Here is a 24938-nt window from a genome sequence, read left to right on the forward strand (position 1 = left end):
GCTCCCGCTTGTTCCAAAAAGCATCCCAGTGCCTAACAAACTTAAACCCTTCCTCCCTGCACCATTGTCTCATCCACACATTGAGACTTCTAATTTGTGCCTGTCTCTCCAGCCCTGTGCATGGAACAGGTAGCACTTCTGAGAAGGCTACCTTGGAGGTCCTGGCCTTGAGTCTGCTGTCTAGCAGCCTAAATTTTTCCTCCAGGACCTCATGACTGCATTTCCCCACATCATTGGTGCCAACATGCACCATGACCACTGGCTCCTCCCCAGCACTGTGTGTCAGCCTATCAACAACATGCGTAATGTCCGCTACCTCCGCACCAGGCAGACAAGTCATCATATGATCAGTACGTGGTTTTGCCACCCAGCTGTCTACCTGCCTAAGGATCAAATCACCAACTACCAAGACCCCCGCTTCCCTCCCTGCCCAGGGATGGTTCCTTGGTGTGAAAGGATACCTGCTCACCAACTGAAGAAGAGGGCCCTTCTGAGGGCGCATTCCCCTTATCCTCAGCATGGTGCTCTGTTCCCTCTTGACCCTCATGCTCCCTGGCAGCAACGGGACTGCCATGTTCAGAGTGGGGTTCATCTAACACGTCCCTGAGAGTCTTCTCTGAGTGCTTAACTGACTGTCTCTGCTTCTCCAGGTTAGCCACCTTGGCCTCAAGGGTTCAAACTCGTTCTCTGAGGACCAGGAGCTCCTTGCATCGAGCACACACCCAAGAATTCTGTTCAATGGGCTGATAGTCATACATGTGACACACAGTGCAAAACACTGGAAAGCCCCCACCCCCTGATGGCATTCTACCTTCATGATAGCTTTTTAAATATACAGTCCCCCCTTTAAATCTTTTTGTGTTTATGTAGCTCTCCTTCTGGAAAGTCTACTTACCTTATTGCAGTTCAGGGGCTGAATCAGGCCCCTGAGCAACTGGGTGTCATCTGCTTCCTTCTGCATAACGGCTTCCTTTGCAAGGCTTGCTGAATTGCACAGAAGCTACAGAGCAAAGCCTCTATTTTCTCCATTGGCTGAAGCTCCTCCCTTGGGGAGGAAGGGGGGAGGAATTGCTTGCTTTGCCAGGTTCTCTCAATTGTACAGCACAGCTACTGAGCCAAGCCTCTCTTCCTCCTATTGGCTGAGGTTCCTCCCCCTCCTGGTCCCCTGGGGAAGGAAGGAAAGAGCCAGAGCTTCCTTTGCCCAGTTCCCTGGATCCCATGGGAGAAATACAAAGAAAGCACCTTTAAATGGGGACTGCACAAAACAGCCCAAAACAGCTGAGAAGCCAGGAAGCAGGCCACTCTCCACCAGAAAGCAGGGGTGTAAAGGGCCCTTTAAAACCCCTGCACCTTGCTCAATCTATGAACAGCCATGAACAGCTTTAAAAGTGTATGGAAGTTCATCACAAACTTTACAAACCATGAATGGGACAAAATTCATGACAAATTTTGCTTTGTGGTTTGGTTCATGCCCATCCTTACCTTTTAGACAACTGGGGGCTCAAGCAGGATCTGGGCCCACTCTCTGCTTCAGGCACAGCCTAGCCTGGGCTGGTCTTTCTTTCACACTGTGGGTGGACTGATGGGGGAGCAACACGCCCCTGTTACCGCCTCCCAAACAACTGCTGTCCTGGCCTTTAGACTCCACATGTGCTTTGAAAGTACACTGGGACCGAAAGGCAGCCTATATCTTTCTCCCCTCCCCATAAAAAAACAACAACCCAGGCATATTTATTCAGAAGCTGGTTTTCTGGAAAGGCAACATATACATTTCAAAATAAATAAATTTTAAAAATACATTTCCAGTGCTGTCCGACACACTGATTCCTATGGACTTATCAGGTGCAATTCTGTTCAAATCCTGCCTCTTGTTCACCATCGTTCAGTTGTTTGTGCACATCATCTTTCATCTGCACTCCTGCAGCCCATTCACTCTGTTCTTTCTTTCTTTCTTTCTTTCTTTCTTTCTTTCTTTCTTTCTTTCTTTCTTTCTTTCTTTCTTTCTTTCTTTCTTTCTTTCTTTCTTTCTTTCTTTCTTTCTTTCTTTCTTTCTTTCTTTCTTTCTTTCTTTCTTTCTTTCTTTCTTTCTTTCTTTCTTTCACCGTGCCCTATCCCCAAAATGAGCCCAGGGCAGCTTACAGCATTAAACTATCAACATTAAAACAGTAACTGAATGATAGCAGAAAAAGGCATGCCTCATGTCAGGCAAGAATAGAGACCCCAGAGACCCCAGAGTCCAGATAATGTCCAAAAGCAGCAAGATGCTGGGAAAGGTGCCGCCCTGAGCCTGCCTTTGGTGGGGAGGGTGGGATATAAATCAAATAAATATAGACAGGGGAGGCCAGAATGGTTGAATGTCCACCCCCTCAACCCAAAGCCTGGTGGAACAGCTCCATTTTACAGGCCCTGTGGAACTGTACTAAGGCTTGTGGAGCCCAGATCTCAAGGGGGAGGCTGTTCCACCATGCCGGGGTGAGAGCCTTCTTGAGGCTAAGCAGAAGTCCCTCAGGCTGGGGCCACCAGCAGGTGCTGGTCAGAAAGGGCTCCTGTGGAGTGAGGCAGTCCCACAGGTATGACGATTCCAGGTCACACAGGGCTTTAAAGGTCAAAAACGTAACCTTGAACCTGCTCTGGTATTCGATCAGCAGCCAGAGCAGGTGGAGCAACACTGCTGGATGTACACCCACGTAGGCATCACCAGCAGCAGTGTGCTGCTGCAATTTCCAGATCAGGCTCAAGGGCAGCCCTGCATAGAGCTCATTACAGTAATCCAGCCTGGAAGTGACCATAGCATAGATCACTGTAGCCAGGTCATGGGTGCCAGATAGGGAACCAGTTGCCTGATCTGCTGAAGATGATAAAACACTGATCTGGCAATCTAAGTGACTTGGGCCACCATGGTAATTGAGGACTCCAGCATCACCCCCAAGATCCCTTACCTATCCTGCGCACTGTACCAATGGTGATGCACTGAAGGCTGAGAACTTAATTCCAGACATTTGTATCATAGTTTGCTCCAACGTCCCTGTTTTGTTTATTTCCCCCAAGAGATGGTATTTGCCCATATCTATTCAGAGAGCTACATGGTGGTCCAGAAGGGATTAGATGTGAGTTTTTTCATGCCAAAGCCCTACAGTTAGATTTGCTAGATTTAAAATTATTGCACTGCCTCTCTTTTGCTTCTGTAGGTTTTGCTTATGGATTTGCTGCTGCAGCCTTTTAATTGCCCTACCTTTCAGGTCCATCCACGTTTGCTCAGAGAAGTTGAGAGCCCGGTGATTCAACAGCACCTCCAAGGTGCTCGAGGGATGTTCCAGAAGGCGCATCTCAACCACATCAGAGCTGTTCTCCTGCATAGCGATAGCAGAGAAGCCCGTTGCCTTTGCCTCCGTTCCTACAAGACATTTACAAAAATCAGCATAGCACACCAAGTCCCTGGGGATATGTCTCAACTTCCTAAACCAAAGATAATGGAATAGTAACAAAATTGTATTAATGATCATATAGACAACAACATAGAATACCAAAGGCCAAATTCATTGGAAATCAGTACCAACATATTCAAACCCAGAATGCTGAAGTGTTTGCTGAACAAAGTCTGTATCCAGCAGCCTTGATGTGCTTGTGCTTTGTGGAGGGCATAGCCAGGCTACACTGCAGCACGACGAGCAACTCTCAATAACACTGGGCACTTAGGCTTCCCAATCCCAGGTACCAGCAGGGAATCTCCATTTTGCAAGCTCCACTCCGCCCCCAGTCAGCTGGCCGGGAGGGGGGAGCCCTGCCCCAACAGCCAGGATGTGCCTTTAGATCTTTGCAGGTTAGCAAACTCCTTATGGTTTTGGAATGTGGGTATGCCTTTAAATTTGAGCAGGAAATGAAAACTGCATTGGAGGGGCCAGCAGCAGAGCCATGTATGAATGATAGCACAGCCTTGTTCTGCTTTTGTTTCAGATGTCTTTTTATAGGTACCAGAGCCAGTGAGAGAGAGAGAGAGAGAGCAGTCTGTGCTTGCTTTGTATAGGACCTGTTTATGGGATGGAGGAAACTCCACCTCTCTCTCTTTTTATTTGCATGTGTTAGTCTGAAGAAGTTGGTGGAAATAGAGCAGCTCCTGTGAGTAAAGCTCCAGTAAGATCACAAAAGTGTGTGCTTGCAAACTATGTTTATTTTGGCTGCTTTGTGAGTGTGTGTTCACTTTCATTTACTGGCATCGCAACTGCTGGGGGATGAGAAAATGAAGACTATTCAGGAGTAGGACTTCTTTTGTAGCAGGAACTCCTTTGCATATTAGGTCACACACCCCTGATGTAACCAATCCTCCTGGAGCTTACAGTAGGCCCTCTACTAAGAGCCTAAGATCTTGGAGAATTGGCTGCATTAGGGGTGTGTGCCCTAATATGCAAAGGAGTTCCTCCTACAAAAAAAGACCTGTTCAGGAGAACTGCACTGCACTGTCCATACATTGTTCCAAGGAGCATGCCTCAGGGTATGTTTTTGCCTACTTAAGGAGGCTCTCTGGACATGCTTGGTGTGTCTAGTCTTGGTGCCTTCAGACTTCGACTCCCAAACTCTGTTTGGGGACCCTCCACAATAGAGCGCTGGCTGCTCTGCTGCTCTTCTCCAGGGACCTGAACCTTCCAGGACAGGCAAATATGATCTCTTCACCCCACAAATCACTTCCCCCATCCACTCTTCTAAACCCCGTTTTCTGGTGCTCGTGTGTGTGTGTGTGTGTTAGTTTAATTGTGTGTATGTATGTATGTATGTGTGTATATATATGAGCTCTGCCTAGGTCTTGCCTCTGCTTATCCCACCCATAAAAAGAGGAGACACCCCCCTGCAGCATTTCTGATAAACGTCTGGAGCAGAGGTCCATCAGTGGCTATTAGCCACAGGATATTGATGGAACTCTCTGTCTGGGGCAGGGATGCTCTGTATTCTTGGTGCTGGGGGGGGCACAGTGGGAGGGCTTCTAGTGTCCTGGCCCCACTGATAGACTTCCTGATGGAACCTGTGTTTTCTTCTTGCCACTGTGTGACACAGTGTTGGACTGGATGGGCCATTGGCCTGATCCAACAGGGCTTCTCTTCTGTTCTTATGTGACACAGTGTTGGACTGGATGGGCCATTGGCCTGATCCAACAGGGCTTCTCTTCTGTTCTTATGTGACACAGAGTGTTGGACTGGATGGGCCATTGGCCTGATCCAACAGGGCTTCTCTTCTGTTCTTATGTGACACAGAGTGTTGGACTGGATGGGCCATTGGCCTGATCCAGCATGGCTTCTCTTATGTTCTTATGTGACACAGAGTGTTGGACTGGATGGGCCATTGGCCTGATCCAACAGGGCTTCTCTTCTGTTCTTATGTGACACAGAGTGTTGGACTGGATGGGCCATTGGCCTGATCCAACAGGGCTTCTCTTCTGTTCTTATGTGACACAGAGTGTTGGACTGGATGGGCCATTGACCTGATCCAACAGGGCTTCCCTTCCGTTCTTATGTGACACAGAGTGTTGGTCTGGATGGGCCATTGGCCTGATCCAACAGGGCTTCTCTTCTGTTCTTATGTGACACAGAGTGTTGGACTCGATGGGCCATTGGCCTGATCCAACAGGGCTTCTCTTATGTTCTTATGTGACACAGAGTGTTGGACAGGAGGGGCCATTGGCCTGATCTAACAGGGCTTCTCTTATGTCCTTATGTGACACAGAGTGTTGGACTGGAGGGGCCACTGGCCTGATCCAGCATGGCTTCTCTTATGTTCTTATGTGACACAGAGTGTTGGACTCGATGGGCCATTGGCCTGATCCATCAGGGCTTCTCTTATGTTCTTATGTGGCACAGAATGTTGGACTGGAGGGGCCACTGGCCTGATCCAGCATGGCTTCTCTTATGTTCTTATGTGACACAGAGTGTTGGACTCGATGGGCCATTAGCCTGCTCCATCAGGGCTTCTCTTATGTTCTTATGTGGCACAGAATGTTGGACTGGAGGGGCCACTGGCCGGATCCAACAGGGCTTCTCTTATGTTCTTATGTGACACAGAGTGTTGGACTGGATGGGCCATTGGCCTGATCCAACAGGGCTTCTCTTCTGTTCTTATGTGACACAGAGTGTTGGACTGGATGGGCCATTGGCCTGATCCAACAGGGCTTCTCTTCTGTTCTTATGTGACACAGAGTGTTGGACTGGATGGGCCATTGGCCTGATCCAACAGGGCTTCTCTTCTGTTCTTATGTGACACAGAGTGTTGGACTGGATGGGCCATTCGCCTGATCCAACAGGGCTTCTCTTCTGTTCTTATGTGACACAGAGTGTTGGACTGGATGGGCCATTGGCCTGATCCAGCATGGCTTCTCTTATGTTCTTATGTGACACAGAGTGTTGGACTCGATGGGCCATTGGCCTGATCCAACAGGGCTTCTCTTATGTTCTTATGTGACACAGAGTGTTGGACTCGATGGGCCATTGGCCTGATCCAACAGGGCTTCTCTTATGTTCTTATGTGACACAGAGTGTTGGACTGGAGGGGCCATTGGCCTGGTCCAACAGGGCTTCTCTTATGTGACACAGAATGTTGGACTGGAGGAGCCACAGGCCTGATCCAGCATGGCTTCTCTTATGTTCTTATGTGACACAGAGTGTTGGACTCGATGGGCCATTGGCCTGATCCAACAGGGCTTCTCTTATGTTCTTATGTGACACAGAGTGTTGGACTGGAGGGGCCACTGGCCTGATCCAACAGGGCTTCTCTTATGTTCTTATGTGACACAGAGTGTTGGACTGGATGGGCCATTGGCCTGATCCAGCATGGCTTCTCTTATGTTCTTATGTGACACAGAGTGTTGGACTGGATGGGCCATTGGCCTGATCCAACAGGGCTTCTCTTATGTTCTTATGTGACACAGAGTGTTGGACTGGAGGGGCCACTGGCCTGATCCAACAGGGCTTCTCTTATGTGACACAGAGTGTTGGACTGGAGGGGCCATTGGCCTGATCCAACAGGGCTTCTCTTATGTTCTTATGTGACACAGAGTGTTGGACTGGAGGGGCCACTGGACTGATCCAACAGGGCTTCTCTTATGTTCTTATGTGACACAGAGTGTTGGACTGGATGGGCCACTCGCCTGATTCAACATGGCTTCTCTTATGTTCTTATGTGACACAGAGTGTTGGACTGGAGGGGCCACTGGCCTGATCCAACATGGCTTCTCTTATGTTCTTATGTGAGACAGAGTGTTGGACTGGAGGGGCCATTGGCCTGATCCAACAGGGCTTCTCTTATGTTCTTACGTGACACAGAGTGTTGGACTGGATGGGCCATTGGCCTGATCCAACAGGGCTTCTCTTATGTTCTTATGTGACACAGAGTGTTGGACTCGATGGGCCACTGGCCTGATCCAACAGGGCTTCTCTTATGAATGTGGAGGTTTGCCTCAGTCATCATGGCTACTAGCCACTCTATCCACCCTGGACCTATCTCATCCCCTTTTAAAGCTGCCGTTAATTTAAACCCATCATTTGAGTCTCTCTTGACAACCAGGATCGGCCCTAGGCTGTCTGGCACTCTCCCCCCCGCTCCCGCGGTGCTCTAATAATGTCACCTCACCAAGTCACAAAAAGGGCACCCAGTTTGGTGCCTTCAGAAGGCCGGTGTCCCAGGAAATCACCAAGTTTGCCTAGTGGCAACAGGAGCAACTCGCTGCTGTCAATAAAGGATTTCTTGCCAATGATCGATGTTATGTCAGCTGATCTCCAATGTTGATCTTGGAATATGTAATATGATTTTGCCTTTTCTAATGCATCTTGTTGACCAGTTAGGATTGTGCTTTGCCTTGCTTTGCTCAATCTTAGAATGGAATGGAGCACACAGCAGATTCACAAGTGATGATGATGATGTTGGATTTATATCCTGCCCTCCACTCCGAATCTCAGAATGGCTCACAATCTCCTTTACCTTCCTCCCCCACAACAGACACCCTGTGAGGTGGGTGGGGCTGAGAGGGCTCTCACAGCAGCTTCCCTTTCAAGGACAACCTCTGCCCAGAGCTCTGGCTGACCCAAGGCCATTCCAGCAGCTGCAAGTGGAGGAGTGGGGGAATCAAACCCGGTTCTCCCATATAAGAGTCCGTGCACTTAAACACTACACCAAACTGGCTCTCTATTAGAGCTATGGCTGACCCAAGGCCATTCCAGCAGCTGCAAGTGGAGGAGGGGGGAATCAAACCCAGTTCTCCCAGATAAAAGTCCACACACTTAACCACTACACCAAACTGGCTCTCTGAGCTGCAGCCTCCCTTTTCTGTGACCTTGGGGAACAGGCACTTATCAGAACTGCTGAAAAAACAGTTTGGAGTTTCATTTCCAAAGAAAAGACACAACAACTGTGTGTGTGGGGTGGGGGGGAGGAATTGGGCACATCTATTTAAAATGCTTTGCCGCTGCTTTTTTACACTTTGGATTGCTTATGTCATTAACTGCCTTGCCTAGTCTATAAGTATCTGGCCCTACCCTATGAGGTCAGTTCTAACAAGAAATGTCTTGCTATAAACATGTGCTTCTTCAATAAACTCCTTATTTGATTCAAATTAAAAAAGGCTGAGTTGAGAACTGCAGAGAACCTGACATCTGCCTTCTTCTAAGAACAGCTCTTCAAATACTTAAAGAGAGCAATCATGACCCCCCCCTCTTCCTCCTTTTCTCCAGACTGAACATTCACAAGTCCCTTAGCCACTCCTCATTGGCTGTTTTATACTCAGCCCCTTTCCTAATCATCACTAGTTTGTTGTTTCTTCTTCTTTTAACCACCGCAACACACTGGATTAACTCTTTCACTGAGCTATCCACTCTGGCCCCAAGATCTATTTCCCTCTCAGCAACTTCAGGCCTCATTAGCCTGAAGTTGGGGCTTTTTGTCCCAATGTTGCCAACACTGAACTTCCATCTGCCCTCCTCACCCAATTTGTGGAGACCTTTTGCAGCTCTTCACAATTAGTCTGGGTTTTCACCATCCTGAATAATTTTGCATCATCTTAAAACCTGGCAACTCCTCTACATACCCCTAGTTCCTGGCAATTTATGACAAATTATCTTTTTTTTGGCAAGCCTAATCATTGACTAACATTTCTTTTTGCCAAAGTCTGTAATCCCTTCTGTTCAGTCCATTGGGGCAGATGTTCCACTTTAAAAAGATTCCTCTTTACTTTCCCTAGCTTCCTTGACTTGTGTGGTTACCCATACAGACATTCTTTTTAGACTTGGCAGTGCCTTTCCTAACTTGAGGAATGCATTCTATCTGGGCTTCAATTATTGTGGCTTTAAATAGCTTCCAAGCATCCTCTTGGGATTTGACTCTCATGTGTTTCCCTTTCTGCTTCCTTTTAAGTATGCCCCTTGCTTTTGTAAGGTTGCCTGTTTCAAAATCAAAGGTTACGGTTTTGGACTTTAGGGGCAACCATCCACTGACATTGAAAAGAGCCTCTTCGTTTCTTCCTCCTGTTGAAATCGGAAGCAAGCGGAATGTGATGTTACAGCAGAGCTGCTCCAGCCTTACCATTCAGGGATGCGGGGCGGGCTCTCCCCTGCACTCGCAGGGAAGTCAGGTCCGATTCCAACACGGTGTATTCACCAAGGCCATTGAATGTGAAACGTGTGCCATCAAATGTGATGAAATGAGGATCTCCAAAAGCAGAGGCTGTAAAGGCAAGCGCAGAATGTTGATGACGTGCATGATGCGTGGAGGGGACTTGGTGGCAGAGGAAATAGCTGGTTTGCCTTGTTTTCCATGGCAGGCAGGATGAAAGCTGTTTTTCATTGCAAAATGTTTGCTTTAAAAAAGTGACTCTCATTGGAAGTGTCTTTAAAACATTAATTAATCTACCCACTTTTTAAAATTCCACAACCAGCTATACATTGCCTAAGTTGAGAGCCTACAGAAGTAAGCTATGCCAAGAAACTGGGTTCCCTCCACACTTTCTTACTCATGTTGGAGGTCCTACAACTGATAGACAAATTAAAAACTAATAAGTCACCGGGTCCGGATGGCATACATCCGAGAGTTCTGAAGGAACTCAAAGTTGAACTTGTGGATCTTCTAACAAAAATCTGTAATCTTTCATTGAAATCTGCCTCCATTCCTGAGGACTGGAAGGTAGCAAATGTCACCCCCATCTTTAAAAAAGGTTCCAGAGGAGATCCGGGAAATTACAGGCCAGTCAGTCTGACTTCAATACCGGGAAAGTTGGTAGAAACCATTATCAAGGACAGAATGAGTAGGCACATTGATGAACATGGGTTATTGAGGAAGACTCAGCATGGGTTCTGCAAGGGAAGATCTTGCCTCACTAACCTGTTGCATTTCTTTGAGGGGGTGAACAAACATGTGGACAAAGGAGACCCGATAGATGTTGTTTACCTTGACTTCCAGAAAGCTTTTGATAAAGTTCCTCATCAAAGGCTCCTTAGAAAGCTTGAGAATCATGGAGTAAAAGGACAGGTCCTCTTGTGGATCAAAAACTGGCTGAGTAATAGGAAGCAGAGAGTGAGTATAAATGGGCAGTCTTCGCAGTGGAGGACGGTAAGCAGTGGGGTGCCGCAGGGCTCGGTACTGGGTCCCATGCTCTTTAACTTGTTCATAAATGATTTAGAGTTGGGAGTGAGCAGTGAAGTGGCCAAGTTTGCGGATGACACTAAATTGTTCAGGGTGGTGAGAACCAGAGAGGATTGTGAGGAACTCCAAAGGGATCTGTTGAGGCTGGGTGAGTGGGCGTCAACGTGGCAGATGCGGTTCAATGTGGCCAAGTGCAAAGTAATGCACATTGGGGCTAAGAATCCCAGCTACAAATACAAGTTGATGGGGTGTGAACTGGCAGAGACTGATCAAGAGAGAGATCTTGGGGTCATGATAGATAACTCACTGAAAGTGTCAAGACAGTGTGCGTTTGCAATAAAAAAGGCCAATGCCATGCTGGGAATTATTAGGAAGGGAATTGAAAACAAATCAGCCAGTATCATAATGCCCCTGTATAAATCGATGGTGCGGTCTCATTTGGAGTACTGTGTGCAGTTCTGGTCGCCGCACCTCAAAAAGGATATTATAGCTTTAGAGAAGGTGCAGAGAAGGGCAACTAGAATGATTAAAGGGCTGGAGCACTTTCCCTATGAAGAAAGGTTGAAACGCTTGGGACTCTTTAGCTTGGAGAAACGTCGACTGCGGGGTGACATGATAGAGGTTTACAAGATAATGCATGGAATGGAGAAAGTAGAGAAAGAAGTACTTTTCTCCCTTTCTCACAATACAAGAACTCGTGGGCATTCGATGAAATTGCTGAGCAGACAGGTTAAGACGGATAAAAGGAAGTACTTCTTCACCCAAAGGGTGATTAACATGTGGAATTCACTGCCACAGGAGGTGGTGGCGGCCACAAGTATAGCCACCTTCAAGAGGGGTTTAGATAAAAATATGGAGCACAGGTCCATCAGTGGCTATTAGCCACAGTGTATGTGTGTATATAACATTTTTTGCCACTGTGTGACACAGAGTGTTGGACTTGATGGGCCGTTGGCCTGATCCAACATGGCTTCTCTTATGTTCTTATGTTTTCAACCCAGGTTCAGGCTTTTGACCTAGTAAAATGGCCTAATAAAGAGACTTTGCAAAAGAAAGTTTCCCCCCTCTGAAAAAAAGCAAGCTATTAGAAGCTCAAAAGACATAGATATGGGAGGTAATCCAGCAGCTAGTCATTCCATTTGACCCGGTTGCTCCAAGGACATGAGAGAGGGGAGGGGGCCTGAGATCATGGGGCGGAGAGAGGTGTTTCTTCACATGACCCTGGAACACTTGCAGAGTGCCTGGTTAATTGACAAGCCCCTTTGATAGGTCAGCTCATCACCTTAACAATGGGTCTAGTGGTTAGGCTACATCATTTGCCCTACACTGGATTGGCTAATTAGAATCACTGGACACTGGATCTGGGCCATCAAGGAACTGGTTTTCCTTCTCCATGCCCTGACCTGGTGTCATGATCCTGGGCCTAGCGAGTTACTGGGAAGAGCCTACATCTCCCAGGATCCCCTCTGATTGGGCAGCAAGGGTTTTGGAGGAAAACAGGCCCAGAGAGGCGTAGGGCCCGGGAAGAGAATATATAAAGGCCAAGCCCAGGAAGGGGGTGTTCTTTTCCTAGGAGGCAGAGCTGAGGAAGAGCTGCTGCCAGGGAGAGACCTTCACCCTGTGAGGTAGGGTGAGTAGGCTAGGCCTGACTGAGACAGTAGGGACAGTAAGTTCAGACGCGTTAGGGCATTTGGTTATTTTCCCTTCACTCTTTTACTGTTTTATTCACCTTGTTGTTGATATTGCACTGACTTTAAAATAAACCTTTTTATTGTTGTTTACTCTGCCTGGTCCTCACGCCTATTACTTGGCCTAAGCTACAGGAGGCGTGAAGGGCTTGGGAGGGAACTCTTAACCCAGAGTGGTGGCAGCAATTGGTAATACCCCCCTGAGGTCGGCCTGGGCTAGTATTTGGAAGGGTGACTCCCAAGGAATGCCGGAATCATCGGGACGCAGAGGCAGGCTATGGCAAACCACCTCTGGAACATCTCTTGCCTTAAAAAAACAGATCTAGCTTGCCACCTAGTGGTGTGTAACGGTAATAGAGCTAGCTTCACAGAGTGTAAAACGCATTTGTTATGAGGGTTGGATCTGACATAAATGTCATTGTGTTGGTCTGTGCCATACATGCCATAAAATTTATTTTATTTATTTACTGGATTGATATTCTGCCCTCCCTGCAGGGCAGGCTCAGGGCAGCTAACAGCCATTAAAACTATAAGAACATCAAAACATGAAACATAAAACAAAATTAAAAAGGTAAAGGAAAGGTCCCCTGTGCAAGCACCAGTCGTTTCCGACTCTGGGGTGATGTCGCATCATGACGTTTTCACGGCAGACTTTTTACAGGGTGATTTGCCATTGCCTTCTCCAGTCATCTACACTTTCCCCCCAGCAAGCTGGGGACTCATTTTACCGACCTCGGAAGGATGGAAGGCTGAGTCAACCTGGAGCCAGCTACCTGAACCAGCTTCCGCTGGGATTGAACTCAGACTGCAGTCCTGCAGCTTTACCACTCTGCACCACGGGGCTCCTAAACAAAATTACTATACAATAAATAAATAAGCAGTTAAAATTACATAATAAGCAATAACATTGTCAATACTATCCAGAGATGTAACATAAGGAACTTTATAAAGATGATTTCCGATGTTGAATAGCAATAGCAGGCTTGACTGGATTATGGGGTTGTCGTGTGCAGAGAGATTCCAGCATTGGTCATGAGACAGGAAGCGAAGGTCTCACTTCCATCCAGGAGGATTCCGTTCAGGAGCATACAAAGAATGAATGGATGTAAGTTTGACATTAGCAACCGCAACATCAGTCAGGGCCATAGATGGAAAAGTTTTTTTGGGGGGGGGGAGCAAGGAAATAAAATTTTAGGTGGAGAGGCCCTCTGCTCTAGCAGCCCCCACTCTCTCTGCCACTTTGGCAGCCCCCCATCTCCCCACCACTCCATCGGCCCCCGCCCTCCTCTGCGGCGCCTTCCCCTCCCTCCCACCCACCCGGGGGTCTTTCAAGGAGCACCCCTGGCTGCCAATCAGCGGGAAAAGCAGTGCTGAGACCAGCGGCTTCTCTGCTGACTTTCCAGCACTCTCAGCACATTCCGTGGTGGGCACCCCAGTGTTGCGGGCCCCCCAGCGCTGAATGCACTGAGAGAGAAGCTGCTGGCCTCAGTGTCACTTTCCCCACCAATCAGCTGATAGGCGAGGAGGCTCCTTGAAAGACCCCCTGTGAGCCGGCACTTTACCAGGTAGATGGGAGGGGAGGCATCACCATGGAGGAGGGCGGGGGTCAACGGAGTGGTGGGGAGATTGGGGACCGCCAGAGCAGTGGCAGCGGAGACAGCGGGCCGCAAGAGCAGCTGGGAGAGGGGGGTGGGAAGGGACATATAGTTGGAAGGGGGGGTTGGGTAGAGGGGCCTTCCCTCCCCCCCCCCGTGGCTATGGGCCTGACATCAGTTGCTGATTTAAGAGAAGCAATGCTCTTACAAAGGAATTTCAAAGGGGGATTAGAAAGAGAGAGCAAAGCTCAGGACAAAGCATCCTCCTGGACTGGACTGAAACAAGTTTTCCTGTCTCGTCACCAGTGTGTGCAACTGAAATCACTCCACTCTCCAAGCTAGAAGGACCAATCCAAATGTTCTAATTCCTAAGGGAAAGAAAATAGATCCAGATAGGAACAGAGAAACCCAGAAAGAGAAACAGAGAAACTGGCCTGGTTCGGCAGTTTGGGCTTTAAGTCTTGTGACAAGCTACAGAAATGCTTCGCATTTTGTTTCAAAACAGCTGAGCTACTATGAAGCATCAGCTTCCGCTACATTCCAGGAAGCAATCGTTAAAGGCAGGAGAACAACATACCTGCTCTTGGGGGGCGGTATTGCCTGCAGTCACTGGAGGGACGGTGCTTGAAGTAGGCGGAGCAATTGTCAGACCACAAGCAACAGTAGTAGAAACTGAGGACATCATACATCCAATGGGAGAAGCCAGGGACACGGGGGGGCTTTTTATAAGGAGGAGCCCCCCAGTCATGCCCACGATCAGGTGTGCTCCCCCCGCTAGAGTCTCCAGTGAGGACCTGCACTCCAGTAACATCGTAGCAGCACTGCTGCCCAGCAGCATAGCTTGGGCTGTTTGGAGAAAGAGAGAATGACTAATGATTTGGAGTTGGGAGTAAGCAGCGAAGAGGCCAAGTTTTCAGATGACACTAAATTGTTCAGGGTGGTGAGAACCAGAGAGGATTGTGAGGAACTCCAAAGGGATCTGTTGAGGCTGGGTGAGTGGGCGCCAACGTGGCAGATGAGGTTCAACATGGCCAAGTGCAAAGTAATGCACATTGGGGCCAAGAATCCCAGCAACAAATACAAGTTGATGGGGTGTGAACTGGCAGAGACTGACCAAGAGAGAGATCTTGGGGTCCTGGTAGATAACCCACTGAAAATGTTGAGACGGTGTGTGACTGTAATTAAAAAGGTAAACACCATGCTGAGAATTATTAGGAAGGGAATTGAAAACAAATCAGCCAGTATCATAATGCCCCTTTATAAGTCGATGGTGCGGCCTCATTTGGAGTACTGTGTACAATTCTGGTCACTGCTCCTCAAAAAGGATATTACAGCATTGGGAAAAGTGCAGAAAAGGGCAACTAGAATGATAAAAGGGTTGAAACACTTTCTCTATGAAGAAAGGTTAAAACACCTGGGGCTCTTTAACTTGGAGAAAAGTCAACTGAGAGGTGACATGACAGAGGATTATAAAATTATACATGGGATAGAGAAGGTAGAGAAAGAAGTCCTTTTCTCCCTTTCTCACAATACAAGAACTTGTGGGCACGCAATTGCTCAGCAATCGGATTAGAACTGATAAAAGGAAGTACTTCTTCACCTAAAGGGTGATTAACACATGGAATTCACTGCCACCCAACATGGTGGCAGCTACATACATAGATGGCTTCAAGAGGGGAATGGATAAACATGTTCTTATGTCTGGGGCAGTGATGCTCTATATTCTTGGTGCTTGGGGGTGGGGACAACAGTGGGTGGGCTTCTATTGTCCTGGCCCCACTGATGGAGCTCCTTATGGAATCTGTTTTTTTGGCCACCGCATGACATGGAGTGTTGGACTGGGTGGGCCATTGGCCTGATTCAACATGACTTCTCTTATGTAATGGGAAGGAGCTGGCTGAATAGATACATTTGACATGCTTTGCACTCCCAGATCTTCTCTGAGAGAATCACAGGTTTCAGGCATCAGTAGTGTCAAGTCCCCTTGCCATGAATTAACTTTGGAATGAATTAGCATTTTGTTCTGCTTGCTTGCTGTAGTTCTGTTACAGAAACAAAAATTCTGCGCCCCACACTCTGAAGCAGCATAGACTGTTTCTCAAGGTCATCACTATCTAACTGTGGAGAACAAAGACATTGCTTACCATTTGTACCTAACTTTTCTGTGAGAACTAACTATATTTGGCAAGGTGCACTTTTAGAGGCTTTAATTTTTGTGGGATGCTGTAACAGTCCCAGATAAGGTATATCACCTGTGTAATTGGCTGAGGCCCTTAGTTCTGACACTTCTCTGTAAAGTGTCTGTTTCTGTCTATCAGTAAAGGAACTTATCCAGACAGCCTGGAGAGTGTCTTTAATACAGGATAGCTGTATTACAAAAGACAAAGCGTTACCTGGCCTGAATGCCCCTCACGCAGTGCACTGCTCCGGGGTGGTAAGTGCAAATGCTTCCTTTTCCCATGTCACAGCCATAATCTGTCTGCAAAAGAGAGAAGATAGGCCAGTCAGATGCAGAGCTGAACCTTCAGCGATGGTTTCCTGTCAACTTGGGCAATGCAGTTCTGCTCTGTTTTGTCACTGATCTGAGTCCATCTTCTGCTAGGGCACTTCTCTGTTCCCCTGTATTTGCACCTGACTGTTTGGAAACAAAAGGATGGGCTGAGCGGGACTCTCCCAAGAGGTCCTGCTGACAGGTTCAGGGCAGGTTGGGGGTTGCAGAGGCTCTGAGGGCTGAGCTTGCATCGATGATAAACTCCAGGCTTGCACAGTGGGGGGAGAAGATGGAAGCCAAACGGAGGGGCGTAGCCTTTCCTCATTAAGATCCTGTTCTGTCACCACCATTGTCCTAGCAGGTCCTGGGAAGGCACCATCCAGCCATTGGGGTGAAGGGATTATTGCAGTTAACCATGGGCAGTGCTAGGCCCTGAGGCTGGTGACTTCATGCCATCAGTTTGCAAATACCAGTGGAGGAGGCTGTCCTGAGTCCTGCGTGTGGGGAAGTGGGATGAGATATAAATCTGATATTATGTTTTTTAAAAGCTGCAATCAAATGGCTGCACCATCGTAAAGCTCCTGCTGGGCAGAGCCTCCTGGGAAGCCAAGCACAGGGCACTTGGGGGAAGATGGCAAGTACCATCTCTTATGTGCCACCTCACAAGTGCCATTCCCTCAAGAGCTGGGATGCTGCTTAGGCTTTCTGTCATAGGGCACCTGGCCGTGCCTGGGTGGGGGGAGGAGAGAGAGAGAGAGAATCACTCAGATGAGAGGCAATGTGGGCCTGTGCTTAGTGTCTCTAACCCACCTCATGACACAACAAAATGAGAAACAGGAAGCAACTTACTCTGTCCTAAGTTTACTTGGCATGAGCAAAACAATAAAGGCCATAAATGTACTTAGAAAAAGTGTTCCACATTAATTCATTCCCCTTGCTCAGCATGTAGGAGTATTGTGTTCAGTTTTGGGCACTGCATTTGAAGAATGATATAGAGAATCATAGAATCATAGAGTTGGAAGGGACCTCCAGGGTCATCTAGTCCAACCCCCTGCACAATGCAGGAAATTCACAATCACCTCCCCCTAAATTCACAGATCCTCATTGCTGTCAGATGGTCCTCTAGCCTCTGTTGAAAAACCTCCAAAGAAGAAGAGCCCACCACCTCCCAAGGTGGAAGCCTGTTCCACTGAGGAATTGCTCTAATGGTCAGGAAGTTCTTCCTAATGTATACAAACAAGCTGCAAGTCAAGTGGGCTGGTTCCATCATTATTAAAAGCCATTAAAACCAAATCATTGGACCTAAAAACATAAAATGATCCATCAACAGAGCAGATCATTTTAAAAGTAGGTAAGTTAAAACTGTTAATTAAAAGCCAGGGGGTGGGGAAGGAGATGTGTTTTGGCCTGGTACCTCAAAGGAAGTAAAGTAGGTGCCAGGTGAGCCTTAAGGGAGAGTGCATTCCCAAGGCGACGGGCCACCACCACAAATATCCTGTCTCTACCCCTTGCCCAGATTGCCTGGCGGTTTGGGCTGGGTTGCCATCAATATGCAGATGACACCCAGCTCTATCTACTAATGGACGGCTGGCCCGACCCCATACCAGGGAATGTCAACCGGGCCTTACAGGCTGTTGCGACATGGCTCAGGCTGAGTGGGCTGAAGTTGAACCCAGTGAAGACAGAGGTCCTTTGCGTGGGTCGTGGCGTTCTGGGAAGGGAAAAAGCTCTCCCGGCCTTCGATGGTGCGCTATTGAAACCAGCACACCGGGTAAAGAGCCTGGGTGTTTTACTGGAGCCTTCATTGTCGATGGAGGCCCAGATAGCAGCCACTGCCAAGTCAGCCTTCTTCCATCTGAAGCAGGCAAGGCAGTTGGACCCTTTCCTTGAGCGCCGGGACCTCGCAACAGTGATCCACGCAACGGTCACCTCAAGACTAGACTACTGTAATGCCCTCTACTTGGGGCTACCTCTGTGCCGGACTCGGAGACTGCAGCTAGTGCAGAACACGGCGGCCAGGCTGTTGTTGGGACTCCCAAAACGGGAACATATACGGCTGGGGCTACGTGAACTGCACTGGCTGCCGATTATATACCGGGTCCAGTACAAAGTGTTGGTCATTACCTTTAAAGCCTTATATGGCTGAGGACCTGCCTACCTGAGGGACCGTCTTTCCCCATATGAACCCCAGAGAGCACTGAGGTCAGTCGGGAAAAATCTAATGACCATCCCTGGGCCGAAGGAGATCAAATATCACAATACTAGAGCACGGGCATTTTCAACCGCTGCCCCTACCCTATGGAACCGACTCCCCGAGGAGGTGCGGGCCCTGCGGAACCTTGATCAGTTCCGCAGGGCCTGCAAGACCGCCTTTTTTAAACTTGCACACTTGGACTGCTAAGAAGATCGGTAATTAAGGATCCGCCAATGCGGGTTGAAGATCTATACCGCTGAATAACTGTACTTATTGGATTGGTTTTAATGTTATTAAGTTTAATGTTTTAATGTTTTATATTGTTAAATCTAAAGGCTTTTATCTACTATTGTATGTTTTTATAAAATGTTGTTAGCCGCCCTGAGCCTGCCGAGGTGGGGAGGGCGGGATATAAATAAAATTTATTATTATTATTATAGTCACCACCCACACCTGGGCCCCTAGATAGGGGGGCCCAGGGGATAAAAATTTAGGTGGGGAGGCATGGGGGGGGTGACTGAGAAAGGTGGCAGGTGGGTGAGAAAGGCAGCAGGCAGGAGAGAAAGGCAGGCGAGGAAGGCGGTGGGCGAGCAGTGGATGGGCCAGAGGGAAGATTAGTGTGGTCTGCCCCACCCCTGCCCACATCACCTCTGAAAGCATGGGGGTGTGTAGATGGCAGCAGGGCTCTTTTGGTAGAAAAAGCCCAGCAGGAACTCATTTGCACATTAGGCCACACACCCTGACACCAAGCCAGCCAGAACTGCATTCCTGTGTGTTCCTGCTCAAAAAAAGCCCTGCATGGCAGGCTTGGGAGCCATACAGCTGACCTAATGAGCCCTCCAGGCTCCTCGAGCCCAAGTCGTTCAGAGACCTAAAGGTAAGAGCCCAGCAGCTTGCATTGTGCCTGGAAACAGCGCAGCAATAAATCTGAAGGTTCAAGTGTCCTCTTGCTTCTTTCTCAAACTCCAGCCAGCATTGGTGGGCTGTGGCTGCTTCACAACTAAACACTCAAGAAGAGAACTGCCAGCTGCTGCCACACACCCCGCCCCCAATGCACAAAGACCTCAAGGGTGAGGCCTGTTGCTTCCACACAGGGGTGTGGCTTCCCAACAGGGATAGTATTTTTCACAGCATCCCCCAACACTGTGCTCTTATCTGCTTTTCATGTTTTCACCATCCTCAGTGTATTCTTTTGCAAACCTGGGAAGAATGCTAAGTGCACCTTTAAGACCAACTAAGTTTTATTTAGAATGTAAGCTTAGCTGGTCTTAAAGGTGCACTTGTCTACTGCTTTGTTCTATTGCTTCAGAGCAATACGGCTGCCTACTGGGATCTATCTACTGGGAAGAATGCTGTCCCTGCTTTGGGCTGCAATGATCCATTGCCATTAATGTATTTGCAGTTCATCCCTTTTCATTGTGGAGGTACATGAGGAAAAGTGTAGGCAACATTTTTCCTACTTGTCTGCAAAGGAATGGGGAGGAGAAATTACATAATGGCTGTCTGTCTGTCAATATTGCTGCATAGCATCGTAACTATTTATTGCCACTTATGTATTTCAGATTTTAAAACAAATTATTAAAAAGCGCTATGGTAAAAGCATGGGAAAAATAGAAGTCATCCTGGCAGCTGTGATGACCACACCCCTAAGCTCTAATGTGGAGTTGCAGCAAAGAATGAGCAGAAGAGGGGACCACATGGGAAAGCCCTTGTGTGGAAGCTCCAGGGGCAGCACAGATGTCTTCTTCTCGGCAGCGAAAGCAATGCAGAGAATCCTCACCATGTTGGAGCTGCCACAAGAGAGCCTGTGAGGCAAGGCAAACACAGGGGCCCCACTCTGTCCCATCCTGATGCTAATGCTCCGGCCATACACTCATCCCTGGCTGAGCCCTCAGAATCAATCCAGTTTGGGGGAGGAGCAGACCTGGCAGGCAACACACCTCCTCTGCAACCAGCTGGTTTCCTGCAGCCTCTGTTGTTGGCTCAGAAGTTGATCAGGGTCACCCATCCTCCCGCCTGGTGCCTGCTGGAGATTTGCGCATCCAGTCTGGGGGTGCAAGGCTTCTTTCTCTCTCCAACCTGGAACCACTCGAGAAGCCTCTGATGGCAACAGAAGCAGCAGCCCTCAAGCAGGTTTGGTGACATTCCCAGAGTCCCCAAGACCTTCCAATTCTGGGGTTTCAATTCCAGGTGTTGTTTGGCCCTGAAAGCTGGTGGTGGGGGGAGGCATAGCAAGGTTACATTGCAGTGATGAGCTGTGGAAGGTTAGGACTGGCATGGTGCATTGTTTGGAAAGTCGGGCGAGACCCCAAATGTCTGGTTCAAATAGGGTTGCCAAGTCTAACTCAGAAAATATCTGGGGACTTTGGGGGTGGAGCCAGGAGACTTTCCCATTCCCTAAAATAAATAAATAAAAATACAGCAGTGCAGTTCCCCCGAATACAGTCTTCATATCCTTGTTCCCAAGCAGCTGGCTGCACTTCCACTTCCTCTCCCTCTCTCTCTCTCTCTCTCACACACACACACACAAAGCAGCCAAAATAAACATGGTTTGGAAGCACACACTTTGTGTTCTCACTGGGGCAATTTACTCATCATAGAAGTTGTTGAATGCTGTATACTTGACCAAGTTTTTCAGACTAACAAGGAAACCGGAGGTTCTACTTTACTATTTACTCTCTATTTTTCTGTGCAAACAAGTTCTGGAGGGAGGAACAGGGCTGCTTCTCTTTCCTTTCTCACAACAGACCTGTTGTTCTGCAAGCTTGCCCCACCTCCATTCAGCCTGGCTCTGGAGATTTTAAGGCACACACACCTTTCTAAAAGCAAGCTCAATGTGGCCAAGTGTAAAGTAAGGCACATTGGGGCCAAAAATCCCACTACAAATACAAGTTGATGGGTTGTGAATTGGCAGAGACTGACCAAGAGAGAGATCTTGGGGTCGTGGTAGATAACTCACTGGGTGTTTTCGCACTCACGTTTTACTGGCGCCACGACCCTCCTGACGCCGGCGAATCTGCATGGATTTCGCAACAGAAGCGCCGGCGCTCCCAGAAGCGCCGGCGCTTTCCGTCGCTAAGCCAGCGCAAACGTTTTCCTGCATCTTTGCGATTTCCGTTTGCGCTGGCTTAGCGACGGAAGTAGCCGGCGCTTCTGGGAGCGCCGGAGCTTCTGGTGCGAAAGCCATGCAGATTCGCCGGCGTCAGGATGGTCGTGGCGCCAGTAAAACGTGAGTGCGAAAACGGCCACTGAAAATGTCAGGACAGTGTGTGGTTTCAATAAAAAAGTCCAACGCCATGCTGGGAATTATTAGGAATGGAATTGAAAACATATCAGTCCGTATCATAATGCCCCTGTATAAATCGATGGTGTGGTCTCATTTGGAATCCTGTGTGCAATTCTGGTCACCACACCTCAAAAAGGATATTATAGCACTGGAAAAAGTCCAGAAAAGGGCAACTAGAATGATTAAAGCTTTGGAACACTTTCCCTATGAAGAAATGTTAAAATGCTTGGGGCTCTTTAGCTTGGAGAAACGTTGACTGTGGGGTGACATGATAGAAGTTTATAAGTTATGCATGGGATGGAGAAAGTAGAGAAAGAAGTCCTTTTCTCCCTTCCTCACAATACAAGAACTCGTGGGGATTCAATGAAATTGCTGAGCAGTCGGGTTGGAGCGGATAAAAGGAAGTCCTTCTTCACCCAAAGGGTGATTAACATGTGGAATTCACTGCCACAGGAGGTGGTGGTGGCTACAAGCATAGCCAGCTTCAAGAGGGGATTGGATAAAAATATGCAGAGGTCCATCAGTGGCTATTAGCCGCAGTATATTACTGGAACTGTCTGGGGCAGTGATGCTCTGTATTCTTGGTGCTTGTGGGGGCTGCAAAGTGGAAGGGCTTCTAGACCCACTTGTGAACCTTCTGATGGCACTTGGGATTTTTTTTTTGCCACTGTGTGACACAGAGTGTTGGACTGGATGGACCATTGGCCTAATCCAACATGGCTTCTCTTATGTTCTTATGTTAAGCTGTTCCCAAGGATCTTCTTAAGCCTTCCAAGGTGGAAAGGCATATGGTGGCTGTTGGGGTGGGGCTGGCTGGGGGCAGGAAAGAGCCTGTGAAACTGAGAGATCCCCTGCTGGGGCCAGGGGATTGGCAAGCCTAGATTCAGATCACAGCTCTGCCACAGAAGGTCATCTGGTGACCTCAGCCTAGGGTGAGGATGAAATGGAGGGGAGGGGAGCCGAGGAGGCTGTGCTGGGTCCCCCCATTGGGGAGAAGGGCAGGGCACTCAAGGGCCTTAACTCTCCAGCTCACCTGGAGACAAATCCCGCACCGTGGCTCTGAGGATGGCTTCCAGTCAAAGAAGAGTTACTCCCCCTCCAACACCCCCTTGATTCATCCCCCACCAAGGGGCTCTGCTTCTTAGAGGCCAATTTACTCTTCTGTGGGTTCCATTACATAACTGTAGCATTACACGGAAGTCTAGACCTCAGTCGAGATTTCTCTCTAATTCTGGTTGTGGAGAAACGCCATTTTAGTCAATGTTGGTGCTTCATTGGGAGGGAAAACATGAAACTCCTAAGCAGGCTTTGGCCTAGCCTTCCCCTCACTCCCCCCCCTCCCTTCCAGAGCCAAACCAACAACTCTAGGGGGAAAGTCTCCTAGAGAGGCAGGAAGTTCTTTTGTTCTCTGCATGTGAGTTAGGCAGGAAGAGAAGTCAGTTCTCAGCTAGAACTCAACGGAGAAGGATGTGAGCCTGGGAGCTCCTGCCTGGGAAAGAGGCCTATTTACGCAGGACAAGGCCCCCAGGTAGTCAGACCAAGTAAGTCGTCCACAAGACAGGACCAGTTTAGACCAGGGACAATAGGATGCGTTTATAATCAACTTTTCTTTGTTATGTTGTTTGCTGTGCGTGTGCTGTGCTGTGCTAACCATTTACAAGCAACTGTTTTTGTTCTGTTCTGTTCTTCTTTTCTTTTCTTTTTCTCTTTTAATTAAATATTTTTACTGTTTTAAATGCTGGCAGTCTATCTCTGTACCACATAGATCCCCAACCGCTTAGACCACACTGTTTTAAGAAGGAGGCCCCGGGGAAGGGGGAAGGCATGCAGTTGGATAAGGTGCCAATCCTCCAGTGGTTCCCCAAAGAAGTGCCTTGAGGCCTGGCCTCATAGCTGGAGAGGGGGATTGGGAGTCCTGTTCCTCTCAATCTGAACCCCTAGACTGAGCAGGTGGTGGCAGCGAGCCCAAGTGGCAGGAGGAGAAATAGCTCCCTCCAGGAGTTGGCGACTCAATAGGGAGTTAACGGGACCGGGTCTGAAGGCAGAATCGGGCTGGTTCCGTCACACTGGTCACTAATGCCACATGAAGGGGTCACTCAGGAAAGAGAACATGGATCATCAGCAACTTACGTGGAATCGACCTGTGTCTGCCCTGGCCTGTGCCAAAGTGCAGGGACAGTCCAGAATCTCTGTCAGGAAACTGGGTAGGAGCATCTCTTGGGCATCCCAGGTGTGACACTTAGCAGTTGCCCAGGCAACGGAGTCTTCCCTGAAGGCATTCTCCAGGTGCCAAGCCAAGGCGTGCTCTGAGCTCCAGATGGCTGCCACGTTGCTGGAGGAAGGGGTGGGGGAGATAAGAAAAGAAACAGTTACTTTTAGAGAGCCAGTTTGGTGCAGTAGTTAGGAGTGTGGACTCTCATCTAGGAGAACCAGATTTGATTCCCCACTCCTCTTCCACATGCAGCCAGCTGGGTGACCTTGGCTCAGTCACAGTTCTCTCAGAGCTGTTTTCTCAAGACCAGTTCTCAAAAGAGCTCTCTCAGCCCCACCTTCCTCCCAGGGTGTCTGTTGTGGGGAGGGGAATGGAAAGGAGATTGTAGGCTGCTCTGAGACTACAAGTGAAGGGTGGGATATAAATCCATTCTCTTATTCTTTTTACAAAATTTATACCCTGCCTTTCTGCTTTCTTAAGGTACACTAAAAAAGGCCACTAAAATATTTGAAGCATCTATAGTCATAAAACCAGTTTCATGTTGGGAAATTCTAGCTTCCTCATTTGTTGGAACTGGGTGGGACTTCACTGCATTAGCTATTGGCTGACACTAGCTGCATTAGCTATTGGCTGACACTCTGTCTGTCACCACTTCCAACTTCCATTGGGTAGCCTCGGTGTGGCCCACCTACTGCCAGCCCTGCCAGGCCAGAACCATATCATAACGCCACTGACTTTTGAGTAAGACAGTTCTCTACTGAGAGGTTGTCCTGGAGCCTTTCTGATTACTACTGCCTCTCCTCAGGGCCTGTTGTAAGAAGTCTGGGATAGTCTGTCTCCCCCCGCCCACACACACACACA

General features: G+C 48.4%; 1 protein-coding gene across 1 annotated transcript in view; it reads right to left on the bottom strand.

Annotated features, from left to right (window-relative positions):
• SUSD2 (sushi domain containing 2) overlaps positions 1–24938 on the bottom strand; it is a 71355-nt gene that overhangs the window by 17969 nt on the left and 28448 nt on the right. The window contains exons 6-10 of the mRNA XM_060248335.1: positions 23996–24197; positions 16288–16373; positions 14472–14740; positions 9556–9696; positions 3233–3394 (exon numbers count right to left, since the gene is read on the bottom strand). Coding sequence (XP_060104318.1) covers positions 3233–3394; positions 9556–9696; positions 14472–14740; positions 16288–16373; positions 23996–24197 — 860 coding nt within the window. The remainder of the gene's footprint in view (positions 1–3232; positions 3395–9555; positions 9697–14471; positions 14741–16287; positions 16374–23995; positions 24198–24938) is intronic.

This window comes from Heteronotia binoei, chromosome 10 (assembly GCF_032191835.1).
Source record: "Heteronotia binoei isolate CCM8104 ecotype False Entrance Well chromosome 10, APGP_CSIRO_Hbin_v1, whole genome shotgun sequence".
In the NCBI taxonomy this organism is placed as follows: domain Eukaryota; kingdom Metazoa; phylum Chordata; class Lepidosauria; order Squamata; family Gekkonidae; genus Heteronotia; species Heteronotia binoei.